This window comes from Antedon bifida, chromosome 2 (genome assembly GCF_963402885.1).
Source record: "Antedon bifida chromosome 2, ecAntBifi1.1, whole genome shotgun sequence".
NCBI classification, from domain to species: domain Eukaryota; kingdom Metazoa; phylum Echinodermata; class Crinoidea; order Comatulida; family Antedonidae; genus Antedon; species Antedon bifida.
Genome location: NC_136227.1, coordinates 32,088,310 through 32,104,145, shown reverse-complemented (window position 1 = coordinate 32,104,145; position 15,836 = coordinate 32,088,310). Strand labels below are relative to the sequence as shown.

The window sequence follows — 15,836 nt, the reverse complement described above, 5'->3', positions numbered from 1 at the left end:
TTGAGCATGTTTTTTCATGAAAAGGGTGTTATATAAATGTGGTACTGTATATTATTATTATTATTATTATTTGATTTTATGACTGGCTTTAATTTAATCAATTTAATAAATGTGAAAATGTTTGTGGTTATATCTTTACAGGACAAATGTATCCTTTGAGTATCTTGGATGAGATGATGCTGGAAGTTATTGATATAAATGGAGGGGATTCACCTAACACAGGTGATAAGGTACTGCTACAAGCTGCCAAGTTCTCAGATACAGGTAAGGGTATTAGAGGTCAAAGGTCACAACTTTGAAAAATGAATACATGGAGACTGAGATAAAGCATGACCAAACCATTTTACAAAATACATCCAAACAGACAGGGCACTATTAACAAATCTCTTGGATCAGCATATATACAAAGAACTTGTAACACAAGAATCTCATGTTCTTCAATTTGCATTCAAAACACAGTATCGGAAGTACAAGGTTAAAAGGTCAAACTGGGCGACGCCATTTCACAGCATGGAGCAGCGCCCTCTCCAAACTAGGAAGTCAAAACTATTCCAATTCCTATAGAGGGCTCAGTCAATTACTCTATCCCCCCTATAGTACAGCAAATCCCCTCTACAGATTTTTACTTTCTTATTTGATGAAGGCGCGCTACTCCATAGCTCACAATGGCGCCACCCATAGCTCTATTCTATCCTACAATGCCTTTCGAAATTGTTACACGCTTTGGACGAACGGGAGATTCTTATGTTAAGTTCTTTGATGTATAGTAAACAATGGGTATGCCAGGCACTTTTCAAACGTCACATATGCCAATGTACATTGTGGAATATAGACAAATTGTGCACCTTTAGGTGGAGACGGGATATCACTTGAATTATCTGGAAATTATCTTAGAGGTCTGTGTACTTTTTGTACCGTAATTAATCATTATCATCATCATTGTCATCATTTTTTTTCCTTTGTTTTAGAACAACTCAAACTGTTAAAGATGTTTCTAGACTTCTGTTATCCAGACATCACAATGAGTTTAGCAGTCTTCACAAAAATTATGAACGAGCTAGGATTCTCTAAAGATCAGTACAACGATCTATTCCGGTATGAATTCATCTTCTTAACCTATTAAGGGACCCCCTCATTTATATCAGTATGAAGTATTCATTATTGCATCCACTTAACTGAACACCTATTAAGGGACCCCCGCATTTGTATCTGTATGAAAGTTGTACGAGACAAATAAAATTTATGTTACGGTAATTCCAAACAAAATTATCAAAGGCATCAAATCAAACGTATCCTATTTCCTAAATAAATGAGTTTTTAAATTAATTTTTAATGAATCGAAAGTGGTTGAAAGTTTTACAAAAGGTCCAAAGAGAGGATGCAATAACAGATAAAGTGCATCCACTGTAAGTTTTACTACAGGAACTTGAAGCAATGATTTGTCAGAAGACGATGAGATGGAAATTGCGGAACAAACACAGTGTTCATAATAATGAGAGTTGGGTAGCTGAGTGGTATGACACTTGACTATCATACAAATACACATGGGTTCAATTCCTGATGAGAACAACTGCTATTCCACTTAGCTGTAATAGTACCTGGTTGAAAAATACTAGGGAGGATAAGGCAGCATGGAAAGGTACTAGCCACCTTACCATATAATGCGAAGGCGTAGTACAATTAGCTGGCGGATTCTATTGATGCTGTTTCTTCAGTGATATTTCTGCTCATGCATTGATATTAGTTGTGAATTTATTTAATTTTGTTAAGCTCTATCTACACTATAAAACTTTATATGACAAAAAAACGTGGTGTGTCCATATATGGATACGATTATGTCATATCACTACAATATTTGGCCACATCGCACTTTGTTGTCACATAAAGATTGCTAGTGTAGACAGAGCTTAATAATATTTTGAAACAAAATATGTATCATTTTTTTAAAAGCAAAAAAAACATACATTCACAAAAAAATGATATTAAAGCACCAACAGCAATACAATTTATTATTCTTTCATGTTCATCTCAATTTACTTATTTAAACTGTTTAGGCCTATGTACATAAACTTACTTTGTTTTATTGTACTGAACTTATTTTAATCATTACATTTACTAATAGCTTAGTAATTTTGTTGTTCACAGAAAAATATTTGATATTTTTTTTGTTTCATTATAATTGCTAAAAGTTATTTTTCTATTTGTTGGATGAGTTACTTTATGTTGCATACAGCAGGAAGCCAGAGAATGAGCAATGTCCATTGATGTTACTAGCGTAATAGTTATAGACTGTATTATATGGCTGAGTCCAAACTTCATCACCTGATACTAGATCAAGAACCACCATTGTGCTTGCAGAATTATACCCAGCAGCTTCCATCCTTGTGGGCACTTGAGTATTCCCATTTTTCATGATTCTTGTAAAAATGTGACCACTACTTGATTTCATTGATGTCACCTGGAATACATAAACACCTGGAATTGCGCAGACAAACTTGCCTGTTTCTTTGTTGTAGTGATTTCCTACATCAGTAATTATTGTGTTATACTTCATTGGGCTAACGGCATGGCGACCTGGTTCTGATTTAAAAATGGCTGAAAAGGCAGATTTCTTCTGACTAGCTTGTTCACCCTTTTCTCCTTTTACACCATTTGCACCTGGTAACCCAATAATACCTTGAGGTCCTTTTGGTCCTAATTTACCAGGAATCCCATCTAAGCCATTTCTTCCATTATCTCCTTTCACTCCCTGTTCTCCTTTTATTCCATTTCCTCCATTCATTCCTTGTTCTCCTTTTATTCCTTGTTTTCCTTTCAGTCCTTGCTGTTCGATGTGCCAGGATTACCATGATTTCCTGGGATGCCAGGAACCCCAGGTGTACAACAGCTATTACAAGCTTCAGTATCAGTTTGAACAGAATGTATCACATGGATGACAACAAGTTGTATGAAAATTGTGAAAAACATGTTAAATCTGAAATAAAATAATTCAATAAATTGTTCAGTCTTTTCATTTTGGGAATGACATTTCACTACATTAAATACCAAAATAGCTTAGCTAAAATGACTTTAAAATGGAATGCCAAGAACCCAAAAAGAACCAAACAGCTAAAATGTCCAAAACTGAGTTACCTAAAAAAGTAAAACTCTGGTTATGGAGAAAATCCTTACCAGTACACAAACTAGAGGTCTCACCCTGGTAGATTATCCAGATTATCCCCAATTGTGTCTTATTTATTTTTTTTCGACAAACAAAAACACATAAAGAAAATAACTAAAGAATTCTAACAGTAACACAGAGTGAAAAGAAACCAAGGCTTACAAAATTGACACTAGCACTAGTATCTATACAATATAATACATAGTTTATCACTCCTAAATATTTATTATTTTAGTATGAAAATGTACTTACCCAAGATACATAATTATTTTCTTGTCTTTTCAGTTGATATCAGTAAACTAGATGTTTCTCTTTTGTCTGCTGTTGCATTAGTAAAGAGATTTTTGTCTTTCGCTCATACTTATGTTGTTCTTGTTCGTTTTGTAATCAGTTTTTCTCTCATTTAAACATGTCATGATTAGTTTTCTGTATTTTAGAGATAATTTACAATCACTCTTTATTAGTAGGTTGTTGACGTTGCGGTTGAAGTTTTTAACCCCAAATTGATGACTGTTATTGTTCGATAGATCACTCTACCAGCAGGGGGACTAGTTTTTCTTAGTACAATAACAATAAAAAAGGGAGGGAATTACCCTTTAATTCCACCAGTTTACTTATCATTAGTGTAACATCTGCTCTTTAATATCTGATGATTTCCGCCCTTTTCGCCCTTTTGTGTTTTCCATGTGCAGACACATTTGTGATATTTTTTTTATCTATGTTACAAAATTATGAAAAGCTTTGATCAGGTCAAAGATATCAATACATAGACAATTAGTTATTATATCCTCTTGGAATTACCAACGAGGAAAATTTAAAGGACATTTTTTTCTCTGTTTTATCGGAACAAATTAAGTTACCTTTTAAAAGAATCGTTTGCCAAGGCACCAGCTTCTTTTTTAAACAAAATTATTTATTTTATGTTTTTATTGAACCCTATTTATAACAAAGTTAAAAATACTTTTATTGGAACACAATATCTGATGATGTCACACTTTCCACTCCCTTAAGCCGGTGTTCATGTCAATGTTGAGTTGCGACGAGTTGTGTTGAGCTACGCAACAAGATTTAACAATTTAAAAACAAAAAGGATAATCATAGTTGAATCACTGAAATGTTAACGATTAATGAGAAAAATAGTCTAAATTAACGTCAGATTGTGAAATGATTTCAATCAACTTTAATGTCAAAAATGTTAGAAATGACCGATTAAAAAAAAAATGATGTATTCACAAATTCCACAATGAAGGTTTGATTGTTATAAATATTATTAAAAAGTCAAACTATCATTTATGAATATATAACAAAAATCTAGTTTAGACCTAAGTTTAATCTTGATTGATTTCCATGTGGGGCTTCACTGCCAACGGCTTGCTTAGATGATTAGAATTGACTTATTTTTAACCGTTTTAAAGATGAAGAAAATTATCTCAATTAGTCCCATAGGATTTAAATTTACAAAAAATGTAGTTTGTCACCAAATTTTATGAAACTGTCTTTAAATTACTTTTTAAGGACTCTTTAATTAAAGAACCTTTAGGTGTTTTGTTTTTAGAAAAAAACCTTAAACCATCTTCTGTTCAAAATACCTTTCTTATGTTAAGAAATCTTAATACAATAGTACATCATACAAAACATCAAATTTTAAGTTAGAAACTATTAGAAACTATGTAAATAACAAAATCATGTGATGTTTAAAAGTTAGGAAAACATACATAAAAATGATCTTAAAGAAGCCAAACTATATTATATTTATTAAAAAGATTCATTCGGTTGGTATTCCAAATAAAATATAATAGTTAATTATATCTCAACCGTAATAGTAATAGTATTTACTATTACTATTACGGTTGAGATATAATTAACTATTATATTTTATATTATATTGTTTCATTTTAACTCAATTTTAAATACTGTAAGTACGATATATTATTTTGCAAGCTATTTTGATATTCTTTTTTTAGTAATCATTTTTGCCTTTATTTAAATTATGCTGCATAAAGTAAGAAACCAGAGAATGAGCAGTATCTGTTATTATCACTGTAGTAAGTGTTAAGGTTTGGACCAATTGGCTGAGTCCATACTTCATCACCTGATACCAGATCAAGAACCACCATTGTGCTTGCAGAATTATACCCAACTTCACTTGCCCATGCAGACATTTGAGTATTCCCATTTTTCATGATTCTTGTTACAATTTGACCACTACCACTTGATTTCATTGATGTCACTTGGAATACATAAACGCCTGGAATTTCACAGACGAATTTGCCTGTTTCTTTGTTGTAGTGACTTCCTGCATCTGTAATTATTGTGTCATACTTCATTGGGCTAGCGGCATGACGACCTGGGCTTGTAGTAAAAACTGCTGTAAAGGCAGATTTCTTCTGACTAGCTTGTTTACCCTTTTCCCCCTTTACCCCCTTTACACCATTTGCACCTGGTAACCCAATGAGGCCTTGAGGTCCAGTTGGTCCTAATTCACCAGGAATCCCATCTCTTCCATTATCTCCTTTTATTCCTTGTTCTCCTTTAATTCCTTGTTCTCCTTTCATTCCTTGTTCTCCTTTCACTCCATTCATTCCTTGTGGCCCTGACACACCTGGATTACCATGATTTCCTGGAATGCCAGGAACCCCAGCTGTACAACAGCTATTACAAGCTTCAAAATCATTTTGTGCTGCTGATTTGGCGACATGAATGACAACAAGATGTACAGCAATTGTGAAAAACATGTTCAACCTGAAATAAATAATTGTTTTCATTCAATTTTACATTTCAAGCAGTATGTGCCATATCCTATATAATTTGACCAACATTTTCATTGCCTTAAGTATCAAAAGAACTTTGATAAACTGAATATATCAGAAAAAAGGTGAAAGAAATCAAGTTATTGAGATAAATCCTTTACAGTGCACAATCTTGAGATCTTAACTTGTTTAAGTCTATAGTTATGTTTTGACTATAATAACTATAAATTGTATAATGATAATATTTTTTATATATTTGCTTAGCATTATTACCCTGGCATTTTTTTGGTTCAAACACGTAGTGAAAATATTCTCATAGTGTATCTAGTAATCAGTTGTGTTAACCTTTACCAGGTACCCATTTGTACAGAGGAAAACATTAGTGAAGTTTCATACCAGCAATGCGGCGAGAGTTTGATTAAAACTCATGATCTCACGATCAGTAATCCAACATCCTAAAACATTTTCTATATTATTATTGTGTTTAACAAAGCAAGGCTTTTTTATTGTCTATTTTAAAAAAAATATTAGAAAGTTAGTATCATTTACTAGAAATATGCTATATATCTAAATATCACTTCTAAATATTTGTTAGACTTGAAATTTACTTACCCAATGTAATGGTTTTCTGAATGTCTTGTATTTTCAGTTGATATCAGTAAACTAGAAGATGCGCTTTCGTCTGATATTGTAGTAGTAAGGACAATTTTGTGTCTCACTCGTACTTATATGGTTCGCATCTGTTTATTTCAACTTGTTGACGGGTAAACTGCATTGCTATGGCCATGATTACATTTCTGTATTTTATAGATAACAGAGAATCACTCTTTATTAGGTTGTTGACGTACAGCGAAATAAACAACTTACGGTTGATAAATCACTGTATCCGGCTACGATACTCCAAATGATTTCCACACTTTCCAGCACTTAATCTGCCACATCCATTTTATCAAAATTATGATGGCGCTAAAAACATTAAAAAGTATAATTCTGTATGCAATTAATTTATAACCCGTTAAGTGACCATTCTGTTAAAAAAAACATTTTAAATGGCACCACTTTTGGTATGAAAATTCAAAGTCAAATTCGCATTTTATTTTAAACATGTTAATTTAGAATAAATTCTTTTACACCGGTATAATGTCTATTATTTTAAATAAGTAAGTGTTTTTTTTTCAGTATCTTTCGAATACTATGATTCCGATAATTATCATTTCTTTTTTTCATTTTTATTTTTTCATTTATTCCAAGTCTTACAGTTCATAATTTTTCTTCAAAATTGTCGATGAACTTGCAAATATGAACACTATTTATTATTACATTCATTAAAGAATACTGTGATTTTTAAATAAATCATTAGATTTATTTTATTTTATTTATTATTTTTACATGTTGTGTCCTGATTAGATTTCTGCATTTTAGAGATAATAGATACCAAGAATTACTCTTAATTGAGAATTGTTCTCAATACTTGGTATAAAGTACAAATTACGTTAGAGTAGGGCAAAACATCTGACCAGATGAATGCTCATTATTAGGTTGTTGCTGACATACAACAAAAAAAACGTATCATGGTTCCATAAGCTCTGTCTACACTATCAAACTTTATATGATGTGCCAATATATGGACATGCTGATGTCATATCACTACTATATTTGGGCATATCACACTTTTTTTTCAAACTAGTTTGATAGTGTAGACAGAGCTTTAGATTTTGTTACTCTTTAAATGTTTTTTTATTACTTTATCCTGTTGAGGTTTGGCAATAAAGCATGTATCTAACTTTACACTCTTTTTATTATAATAAATCTGTTTACTTTCGAGATACGATAGCAATGGAAAAGTAATTAGGATTTTGCTTTCCATCAAGTCTACTAATCACTGCTATAAAGTAGAATATCTTGAACTTAGATATCTGATGATTTACACTGATGTTTTCACACTTCCACCTCTTTTCCATTGTCTGCTAAAAACCTCTTTTCTTGAACTCTCTTAAGTTACCAGCTTTTGTTATTTTAAAATTCTATTTTAAGAATGTCATTTCCTGAGTCACGTATACAACGATTGTTAGGCGAGCGCCACCTAATGGTGAGCGATATCCTTAACAATATAGTCGTCACTCTGAAGAAAGTGCTCATGAAATGAGCACTGAAACTGTCAGTCAGGTCAGTTATTAATTTTGGTTTGTCAAAATAGAATTTTATAATAACGTATTTTCAAACCAGATGAACATTTTCAATCATTACCAGCTTTTGTAAATCATCTTTTATTTGAAAACTTCTATAGTGCTTGGAACATTTTATTAAAGAATACAAAAATATGATTGACTTTTATTTATTTATCTTATTTAAAAATAGAAAACACAATAACAAACAAAATGGAAAGAAGTTGTTCACGGTTCACATGACTTCAAAATGTGATTCGTATTGAATCTAACAACTATTATTATTATGTATTATTTATGTTATTATGTATTTTAACTATATAATGTAGTTATTTCAAATATTTTCAAATTAAACAAATTTCAGTACATCACAAAATAGTTTAATTAAATTGATAAATTTATTTTAATTTCTATACAAACAATTCTAACAGACAATTCTAACAGACATGGCATTTCTATTTTAGTCATCATTTTAGCTTTTATTTTAACATTAATTAATTTATGCTGCATAAAGCAAGAAGCCTGAGAATGAGCATTGTCCCCAACTAGAACTATAGTAATAGTTACTGGATGTATCATGTGGCTGAGTCCATACTTCATCACCTGATACTAGATCAAGTACCACCATTGTGCTTGAAGAATTATCTTCATCACCCTTTGTAACTGTTGTTATCTGAACATTCCCATTTTTCATGATTCTTGTTCGAGCCTTTGTACTATTACCATTCTCCTTCCTTGATGTAACCTGGAATACATAAACACCTGGAAATTCGCAGACAAACTTGCCTGTTTCTTTGTTGTAATGATTTCCAACATTTGTAATTATTGAGTTATACTTCATTGGGCTAACGGCGTGACGACCTGGGTTTGATGTAAAAACTGCTGTAAAGGCAGATTTCTTCTGACTAGCTTGTTCACCCTTTTCCCCCTTTACACCATTTTCACCTGGTTGCCCAGTAAGGCCGTGAGTTCCCTTCTGTCCCCTAAGCCCATCTAAGCCATTACTTCCATTATCTCCTTTTATTCCTTGTTCTCCTTTTACACCATTTGTACCTGGTAACCCAATGCCTTGAGGTCCTTTTGGTCCTAATTTACCTGGAATCCCATCTAAGCCATTCCTTCCATTATCTCCATTTATTCCTTTTTCTCCTTTTATACCTTTTTCTCCATTCATTCCCTGTTCTCCTTTCATTCCTTGTTCTCCTTTTATTCCTTGTTCTCCATTAAGTCCTTGCTGTCCCGATGTGCCAGGATTACCATGATTTCCTGGAATGCCAGGAACCCCAGGTGTACAACAGCTATTACAAGCTTCAGTATCAGTTTGAACAGAATTTATCACATGGATGACAACAAGTTGTATTAAAATGGTAAAAAATCTGTTAAATCTTAAATAAAATTATTCAATAAATTCTTTCATATTGACATTTCATACATTAATAACCAAAACAGCTAAAATTAATATGGCCCTCTACTGTTATGAAATTAATGTTTATTAATATAATGTTGCAAGCAAAACCTTTAAGATTTTTTCAACTTAAGATTAGAAGATATAGTGCAACTAACATTGTGAGTACAAGAAAAGTAGTAGATTCTTTTGTATAGAGAGTCTCGGAATTTATTTTCAATATAGATAAAAATGGATAAAATATTTAAAGCAACAATACAGATATTTATTCGTAATTACCTAGATAAAGTTTAGTAGTTTATGAAACTAAAGTTGACTTTTGAAGTCTTCTTTCTATCTTGATCATTTAAATATTTTCTCCCTTTAGTCAGGCTAATACAAATGTTGTTAAAATCCAAATGCAGGGAATATAGATTGAAAGTATTATGCCTTCAAAGCTAAATTGAAAATTGTTTTCATTACACTGCATATTACAAGATTTGAAATGTTATTGGTAGATATAAAGATCAATCAATTTATGGCTTAAATAGTGTACATACATGGAGGTAGGCTGTATTAAATATACATGGTTCCAATTTTTCTATCTGTCTCCCAATTATTTTTACCAACAAACACACACTCACACACACATCATCAAGAAAAGAATTCTAACACAGAGTGAAAAGAAACCAGAACTACAGTGAGCAGCAGTATTATTTATTATAGTATGAAAATGTACTTACCCAAGATACATAATTATTTTCTTGTATTTTCAGTTGATATCAGTAAACTAGATGTTACTCTTTTGTCTGCTGCATGAGTTAAGACAATTGTGTCTTTCACTCATACTTATGTGGTTCTCGTCCCTTCTGAAAACTGTTTTTCTCATTTAAACAGCCATGCTAAATTTCATGTCATGATTAGTTTTCTGTGTTTCAGAGATAATATATAATCACTCTTTATTAGGTCGTTGACGTTGCGGTTGAAGTTTTTAACCTCAAATTGATGACTGTTTTTGTACGATAGATCACTCTACCAGCAAGGGGACTAGTTTTTCGTAGTACTATAACAATAAAAGAGGGAGGGAAGTTACCTTTTAATTCCATCAGTTTACTTATCATTAGTGTAACATCTGATCTTTAATATCTGATGATTTCCGTTGTTTCCGCTCCTTTGTGTTGTCATGTGCTATTTTTTTTTATTTATGTTACAAAATTATGAAAAGCTTTGATCAGGTCAAAGATATCAATACATAGACAATTAGTTATTATATCCTCTTGAAATTCCCACCGAGGAAAATTCAAAGGACATTTTTTCTCTGTTTTATCGGAACAAATTAAGTTACCTTTTAAAAGAATCATTTGCCAAGGTACCATCTTGTTTTTTAAGCAAAATTATTTATTTTATGTTTTTATTGAACCCTATTTATAACAAAGTTAAAAATACTTTTATTGGAACACTTCAATATCTGATGATATCACACTTTCCACTCCCTTAAGCCGGTGTTCATGTCAATGTTGAGTTGCGATGAGTTGTGTTGAGCTACGCAACAAGATTTAACAATTTAAAAACAAAAGGGATAGTCATAGTTGAATCACTGAAATGTTAACGATTAATTAGAAAAATAGTCTAAATTAACGTCAGATTGTGAAATGATTTCAATCAACTTTAATGTCAAAAATGTTAGAAATGACCAATTAAACAAAAAATTAAGTATGCACAAATTCCACAATGAAGGTTTGATTTTTATAAAAATTATTAAATGCTAAGTCAAACTATCATTTATGAATATATAACAAAAATGTAGTGTAGACCTAAGTTTAGGTTTTTTTAAAGTTTTTTTATTATGATAAATCTGTAATACTTTCGAGATATGATAATAATGGAAAAGGAATTAGGATTAAGCTTTCATCAAGTCTACTAATCATTGCTATACGGTAGCTCTGATGATTTCATTGATGTTGCCACACTTTTTTAAGGATAATGATTAGATCTCTTTTGCATTGTCTGGTAAAAACCTCTTTTCTTGAACTCTCTTAAGCGACCAGCTTTTGTATAAAAAAATCATTTTTTATTTGAAAACTACTATAGTACTTGGAACATTTTATTAAAGAATAGATAAAAAAAATAAGATTGAAGTTCTATTTATTCATCTTATAAAATAACAAACAAAATGGAAAAAAGTTAAGCTTTTTATATAATTTTGTTTCACAGTTTACATGATTTCAAAATTTGATTCATGTTGTATCTATGTACTATATTATGTATTTTAACTATATAATGTAGTTATTTCAAATATATTTTTTTAAATCACAACCTATTTTTACTTAAATTGATAAATTTATTTTAATTTTCTGAACAATTCTATTTTAGTCATCATTTAAACCTTTATTTTAACATAAATTACTTTATGCTGCATAAAGCAAGAAGCCTGAGAATGAACAATGTCCATAGCTACCAGTTGCATAATAATTATGGCTTGTATCATATGGCTGAGTCCATACTTCATCACCTGATATCAGATCAAGAACCACCATTGTGCTTGCAGAATTTTTACCATCAGCCTCTGTAATTGTAGCTATTGGAGCATCACCATTTTTCATGATTCTTGTTCGAACCTTTGCACCACTGTCATCTTCTTTCCTTGATGTCACCTGGAATACATAAACACCTGGAAATTCGCAGACAAACTTGCCTGTTTCTTTGTTGTAATGATTTCCTACATTTGTAATTATTTTGTTATACTTCATTGGACTAGTGGTGTGACGACCTGGGGGTGATGTAAAAACTGCTGTAAAGGCAGATTTCTTCTGACTAGCTTGTTCACCCTTGTCTCCTTTTACACCATTTACACCTGCTCGCCCAGTAAGGCCATGAGTTCCCTTCTGTCCCTTAAGCCCATCTAAGCCATTACTTCCATTATCTCCTTTTATTCCTTGTTCTCCTTTTACACCATTTGTACCTGGTAACCCAATGCCTTGAGGTCCTTTTGGTCCTAATTTACCTGGAATCCCATCTAAGCCATTCCATTATCTCCATTTATTCCTTTTTCTCCTTTTATACCTTTTTCTCCATTCATTCCCTGTTCTCCTTTCATTCCTTGTTCTCCTTTTATTCCTTGTTCTCCATTAAGTCCTTGCTGTCCCGATGTGCCAGGATTACCATGATTTCCTGGAATGCCAGGAACCCCAGGTGTACAACAGCTATTACAAGCTTCAGTATCAGTTTGAACAGAATTTATCACATGGATGACAACAAGTTGTATTAAAATGGTAAAAAATCTGTTAAATCTGAAATAAAATTATTCAATAAATTCTTTCATATTGACATTTCATACATTAATAACCAAAACAGCTAAAATTAATATGGCCCTCTACTGTTATGAAATTAATGTTTATTAATATAATGTTGCAAGCAAAACCTTTAAGATTTTTTCAACTTAAGATTAGAAGATATAGTGCAACTAACATTGTGAGTACAAGAAAAGTAGTAGATTCTTTTGTATAGAGAGTCTCGGAATTTATTTTCAATATAGATAAAAATGGATAAAATATTTAAAGCAACAATACAAATATTTATTCGTAATTACCTAGATAAAGTTTAGTAGTTTATGAAACTAAAGTTGACTTTTGAAGTCTTCTTTCTATCTTGATCATTTAAATATTTTCTCCCTTTAGTCAGGCTAATACAAATGTTGTTAAAATCCAAATGCAGGGAATATAGATTGAAAGTAATAGGGAGGTTTCGCAACCTTACGAATACGATAACGAAAACGGATACGTCACACATTTGTGAAACTTTTGAGCTGATCCCCATTTCATATTCGTAAAGCGTATTCGTGTTGACGAATATCACCAGTCATATTCGTAACTACAAAACGAGTATACTTTTTGATCTATTCTGCACATTTTGCATTTGAATCAGAAATGATTCATGATTATAATATAATTATAGATTTATTGAAAATAATTTACTAAAGTAATTTACTAAAATGCCAGGTCAATTTTGATAAATAGCAGTTTTTAAAATCCTCACTCGCTTTGATGTTACGCTAGGCCTAGGTAGCCAAGCACGTACATAGTACCTGCGCTTCGCTCAAATTTACCGCAGTCATATTTTGGACGGCGCCCTCAATATTTCGTTGCCATGCGAAACAGGTTTTTACTGGCTTACGAAAACGAATACGTGTGCGTGACGTATCCGTTTTCGTTATCGTATTCGTAAGATTGCGAAACCTCTCTATTACTTTAAAGCTAAATTGAAAATTGTTTTCATTACACTGCATATTACAAGATTTGAAATGTTATTGGTAGATATAAAGATCAATCAATTTATGGCTTAAATAGTGTACATACATGGAGGTAGGCTGTATTAAATATACATGGTTCCAATTTTTCTATCTGTCTCCCAATTATTTTTACCAACAAACACACACACACACACACATCATCAAGAAAAGAATTCTAACACAGAGTGAAAAGAAACCAGAACTACAGTGAGCAGCAGTATTATTTATTATAGTATGAAAATGTACTTACCCAAGATACATAATTATTTTCTTGTATTTTCAGTTGATATCAGTAAACTAGATGTTACTCTTTTGTCTGCTGCATGAGTTAAGACAATTGTGTCTTTCACTCATACTTATGTGGTTCTCGTCCCTTCTGAAAACTGTTTTTCTCATTTAAACAGCCATGCTAAATTTCATGTCATGATTAGTTTTCTGTGTTTCAGAGATAATATATAATCACTCTTTATTAGGTCGTTGACGTTGCGGTTGAAGTTTTTAACCTCAAATTGATGACTGTTATTGTACGATAGATCACTCTACCAGCAAGGGGACTAGTTTTTCGTAGTACTATAACAATAAAAGAGGGAGGGAAGTTACCTTTTAATTCCATCAGTTTACTTATCATTAGTGTAACATCTGATCTTTAATATCTGATGATTTCCGTTGTTTCCGCTCCTTTCTGTTGTCATGTGCTATTTTTTTTTATTTATGTTACAAAATTATGAAAAGCTTTGATCAGGTCAAAGATATCAATACATAGACAATTAGTTATTATATCCTCTTGGAATTACCACCGAGGAAAATTCAAAGGACATTTTTTTCTCTGTTTTATCGGAACAAATTAAGTTACCTTTTAAATCGTTTGCCAAGGTACCATCTCCTTTTTTAAACAAAATTATTTATTTTATGTTTTTATTGAACCCTATTTATAACAAAGTTAAAAATACTTTTATTGGAACACTTCAATATCTGATGATATCACACTTTCCACTCCCTTAAGCCGGTGTTCATGTCAATGTTGAGTTGCGATGAGTTGTGTTGAGTAACGCAACAAGATTTAACGATTTAAAAACAAAAGGGGTAATCGTAGTTGAATCACTGAAATGTTAACGATTAATGAGGAAAATAGTCACAATGGCTTGCTTAGATGATTGAATTATTTCTAAACGTCTTTAAATTAATTTTTAAGGACTCCTTTAGGTGTTCTGTTTAAAAAAAAACCTTGTGTTAAACCGTCTTCTGTTTACAGTTTATAACAATTTTTTTCAAAATTGTTGATGAACTTGCAAATATGAACACTATTTATTTATTACTACATTCATTAAAGAATACTGTGATTTTTAAATAAATCATTAGATTTAATATTATTTTATTTATTTTTTTTACATGTTTATGTTGTGTCATGATTAGATGTCTGCATTTTAGAGATAATAGATAACCAAGAATTACTCTTAATTGAGAATTGTTCTCAATATTTGTATAAAGTACAAATTACATCAGAGTATGGCAAAACCTCTAACAGATAAATGCTCATTATTAGGTTGTTGCTGACATAGAACAACAAAAAAACATATCATGGGTCCTTAAAGCTCTGTCTACACTATCAAACTTTAGATGATGTGCCCATATATGGACATGCTGATGTCATATCACTACTATATTTGGGCATATCACACTTTTTTTTCAAACTAGTTTGATAGTGTAGACAGAGCTTTAGATTTTGTTACTCTTTAAATGTTTTTTTATTACTTTATCCTGTTGAGGTTTGGCAATAAAGCATGTATCTAACTTTATACAACTTTTTTTATTTATTATAAATCTGTTTACTTTCAAGGTACGATAGCAATGGAAAAGTAATTAGGATTTTGCTTTCCATCAAGTCTACTAATCACTGCTATAAAGTAGAATATCTTTAACTTGGATATCTGATGATTTACACTGATGTTTTCACACTTCCACCTCTTTTGCATTGTCTGCTAAAAACCTCTTTTCTTGAACTCTCTTTAAGTTACCAGCTTTTGTTATATTAAAATTCTATGTTAAGAATGTAATTTCCTGAGTCACATATATGACGATTGTTAGGCGA

General features: G+C 31.5%; 3 protein-coding genes across 3 annotated transcripts in view; 1 reads left to right on the top strand and 2 right to left on the bottom strand.

The window, feature by feature from the left end:
• Window positions 1-15,836, top strand: part of LOC144834665 (uncharacterized) — a 32,733-nt gene that overhangs the window by 1,946 nt on the left and 14,951 nt on the right. Inside the window, exons 3-4 of the mRNA XM_078689554.1 lie at window positions 142-264; window positions 969-1,095. Coding sequence (XP_078545680.1) covers window positions 142-264; window positions 969-1,095 — 250 coding nt within the window. The remainder of the gene's footprint in view (window positions 1-141; window positions 265-968; window positions 1,096-15,836) is intronic.
• LOC144834662 (uncharacterized) lies at window positions 2,054-10,367 on the bottom strand. The gene is made up of 3 exons (XM_078689551.1): window positions 10,203-10,367; window positions 9,081-9,460; window positions 2,054-2,745 (listed from the first exon to the last, which is right to left on the bottom strand). The coding sequence occupies exons 1-3, from the start codon at window positions 10,211-10,213 to the stop codon at window positions 2,219-2,221; spliced, it is 918 nt and encodes a 305-aa protein (XP_078545677.1). The 5' UTR covers window positions 10,214-10,367; the 3' UTR covers window positions 2,054-2,218.
• On the bottom strand, window positions 11,728-14,008 carry LOC144834570 (uncharacterized). Its single transcript, XM_078689424.1, has 3 exons — window positions 13,998-14,008; window positions 12,523-12,740; window positions 11,728-12,475 (listed from the first exon to the last, which is right to left on the bottom strand). Exons 1-3 carry the CDS (start codon window positions 14,006-14,008, stop codon window positions 11,868-11,870), a joined length of 837 nt encoding a protein of 278 aa, XP_078545550.1. The 3' UTR covers window positions 11,728-11,867.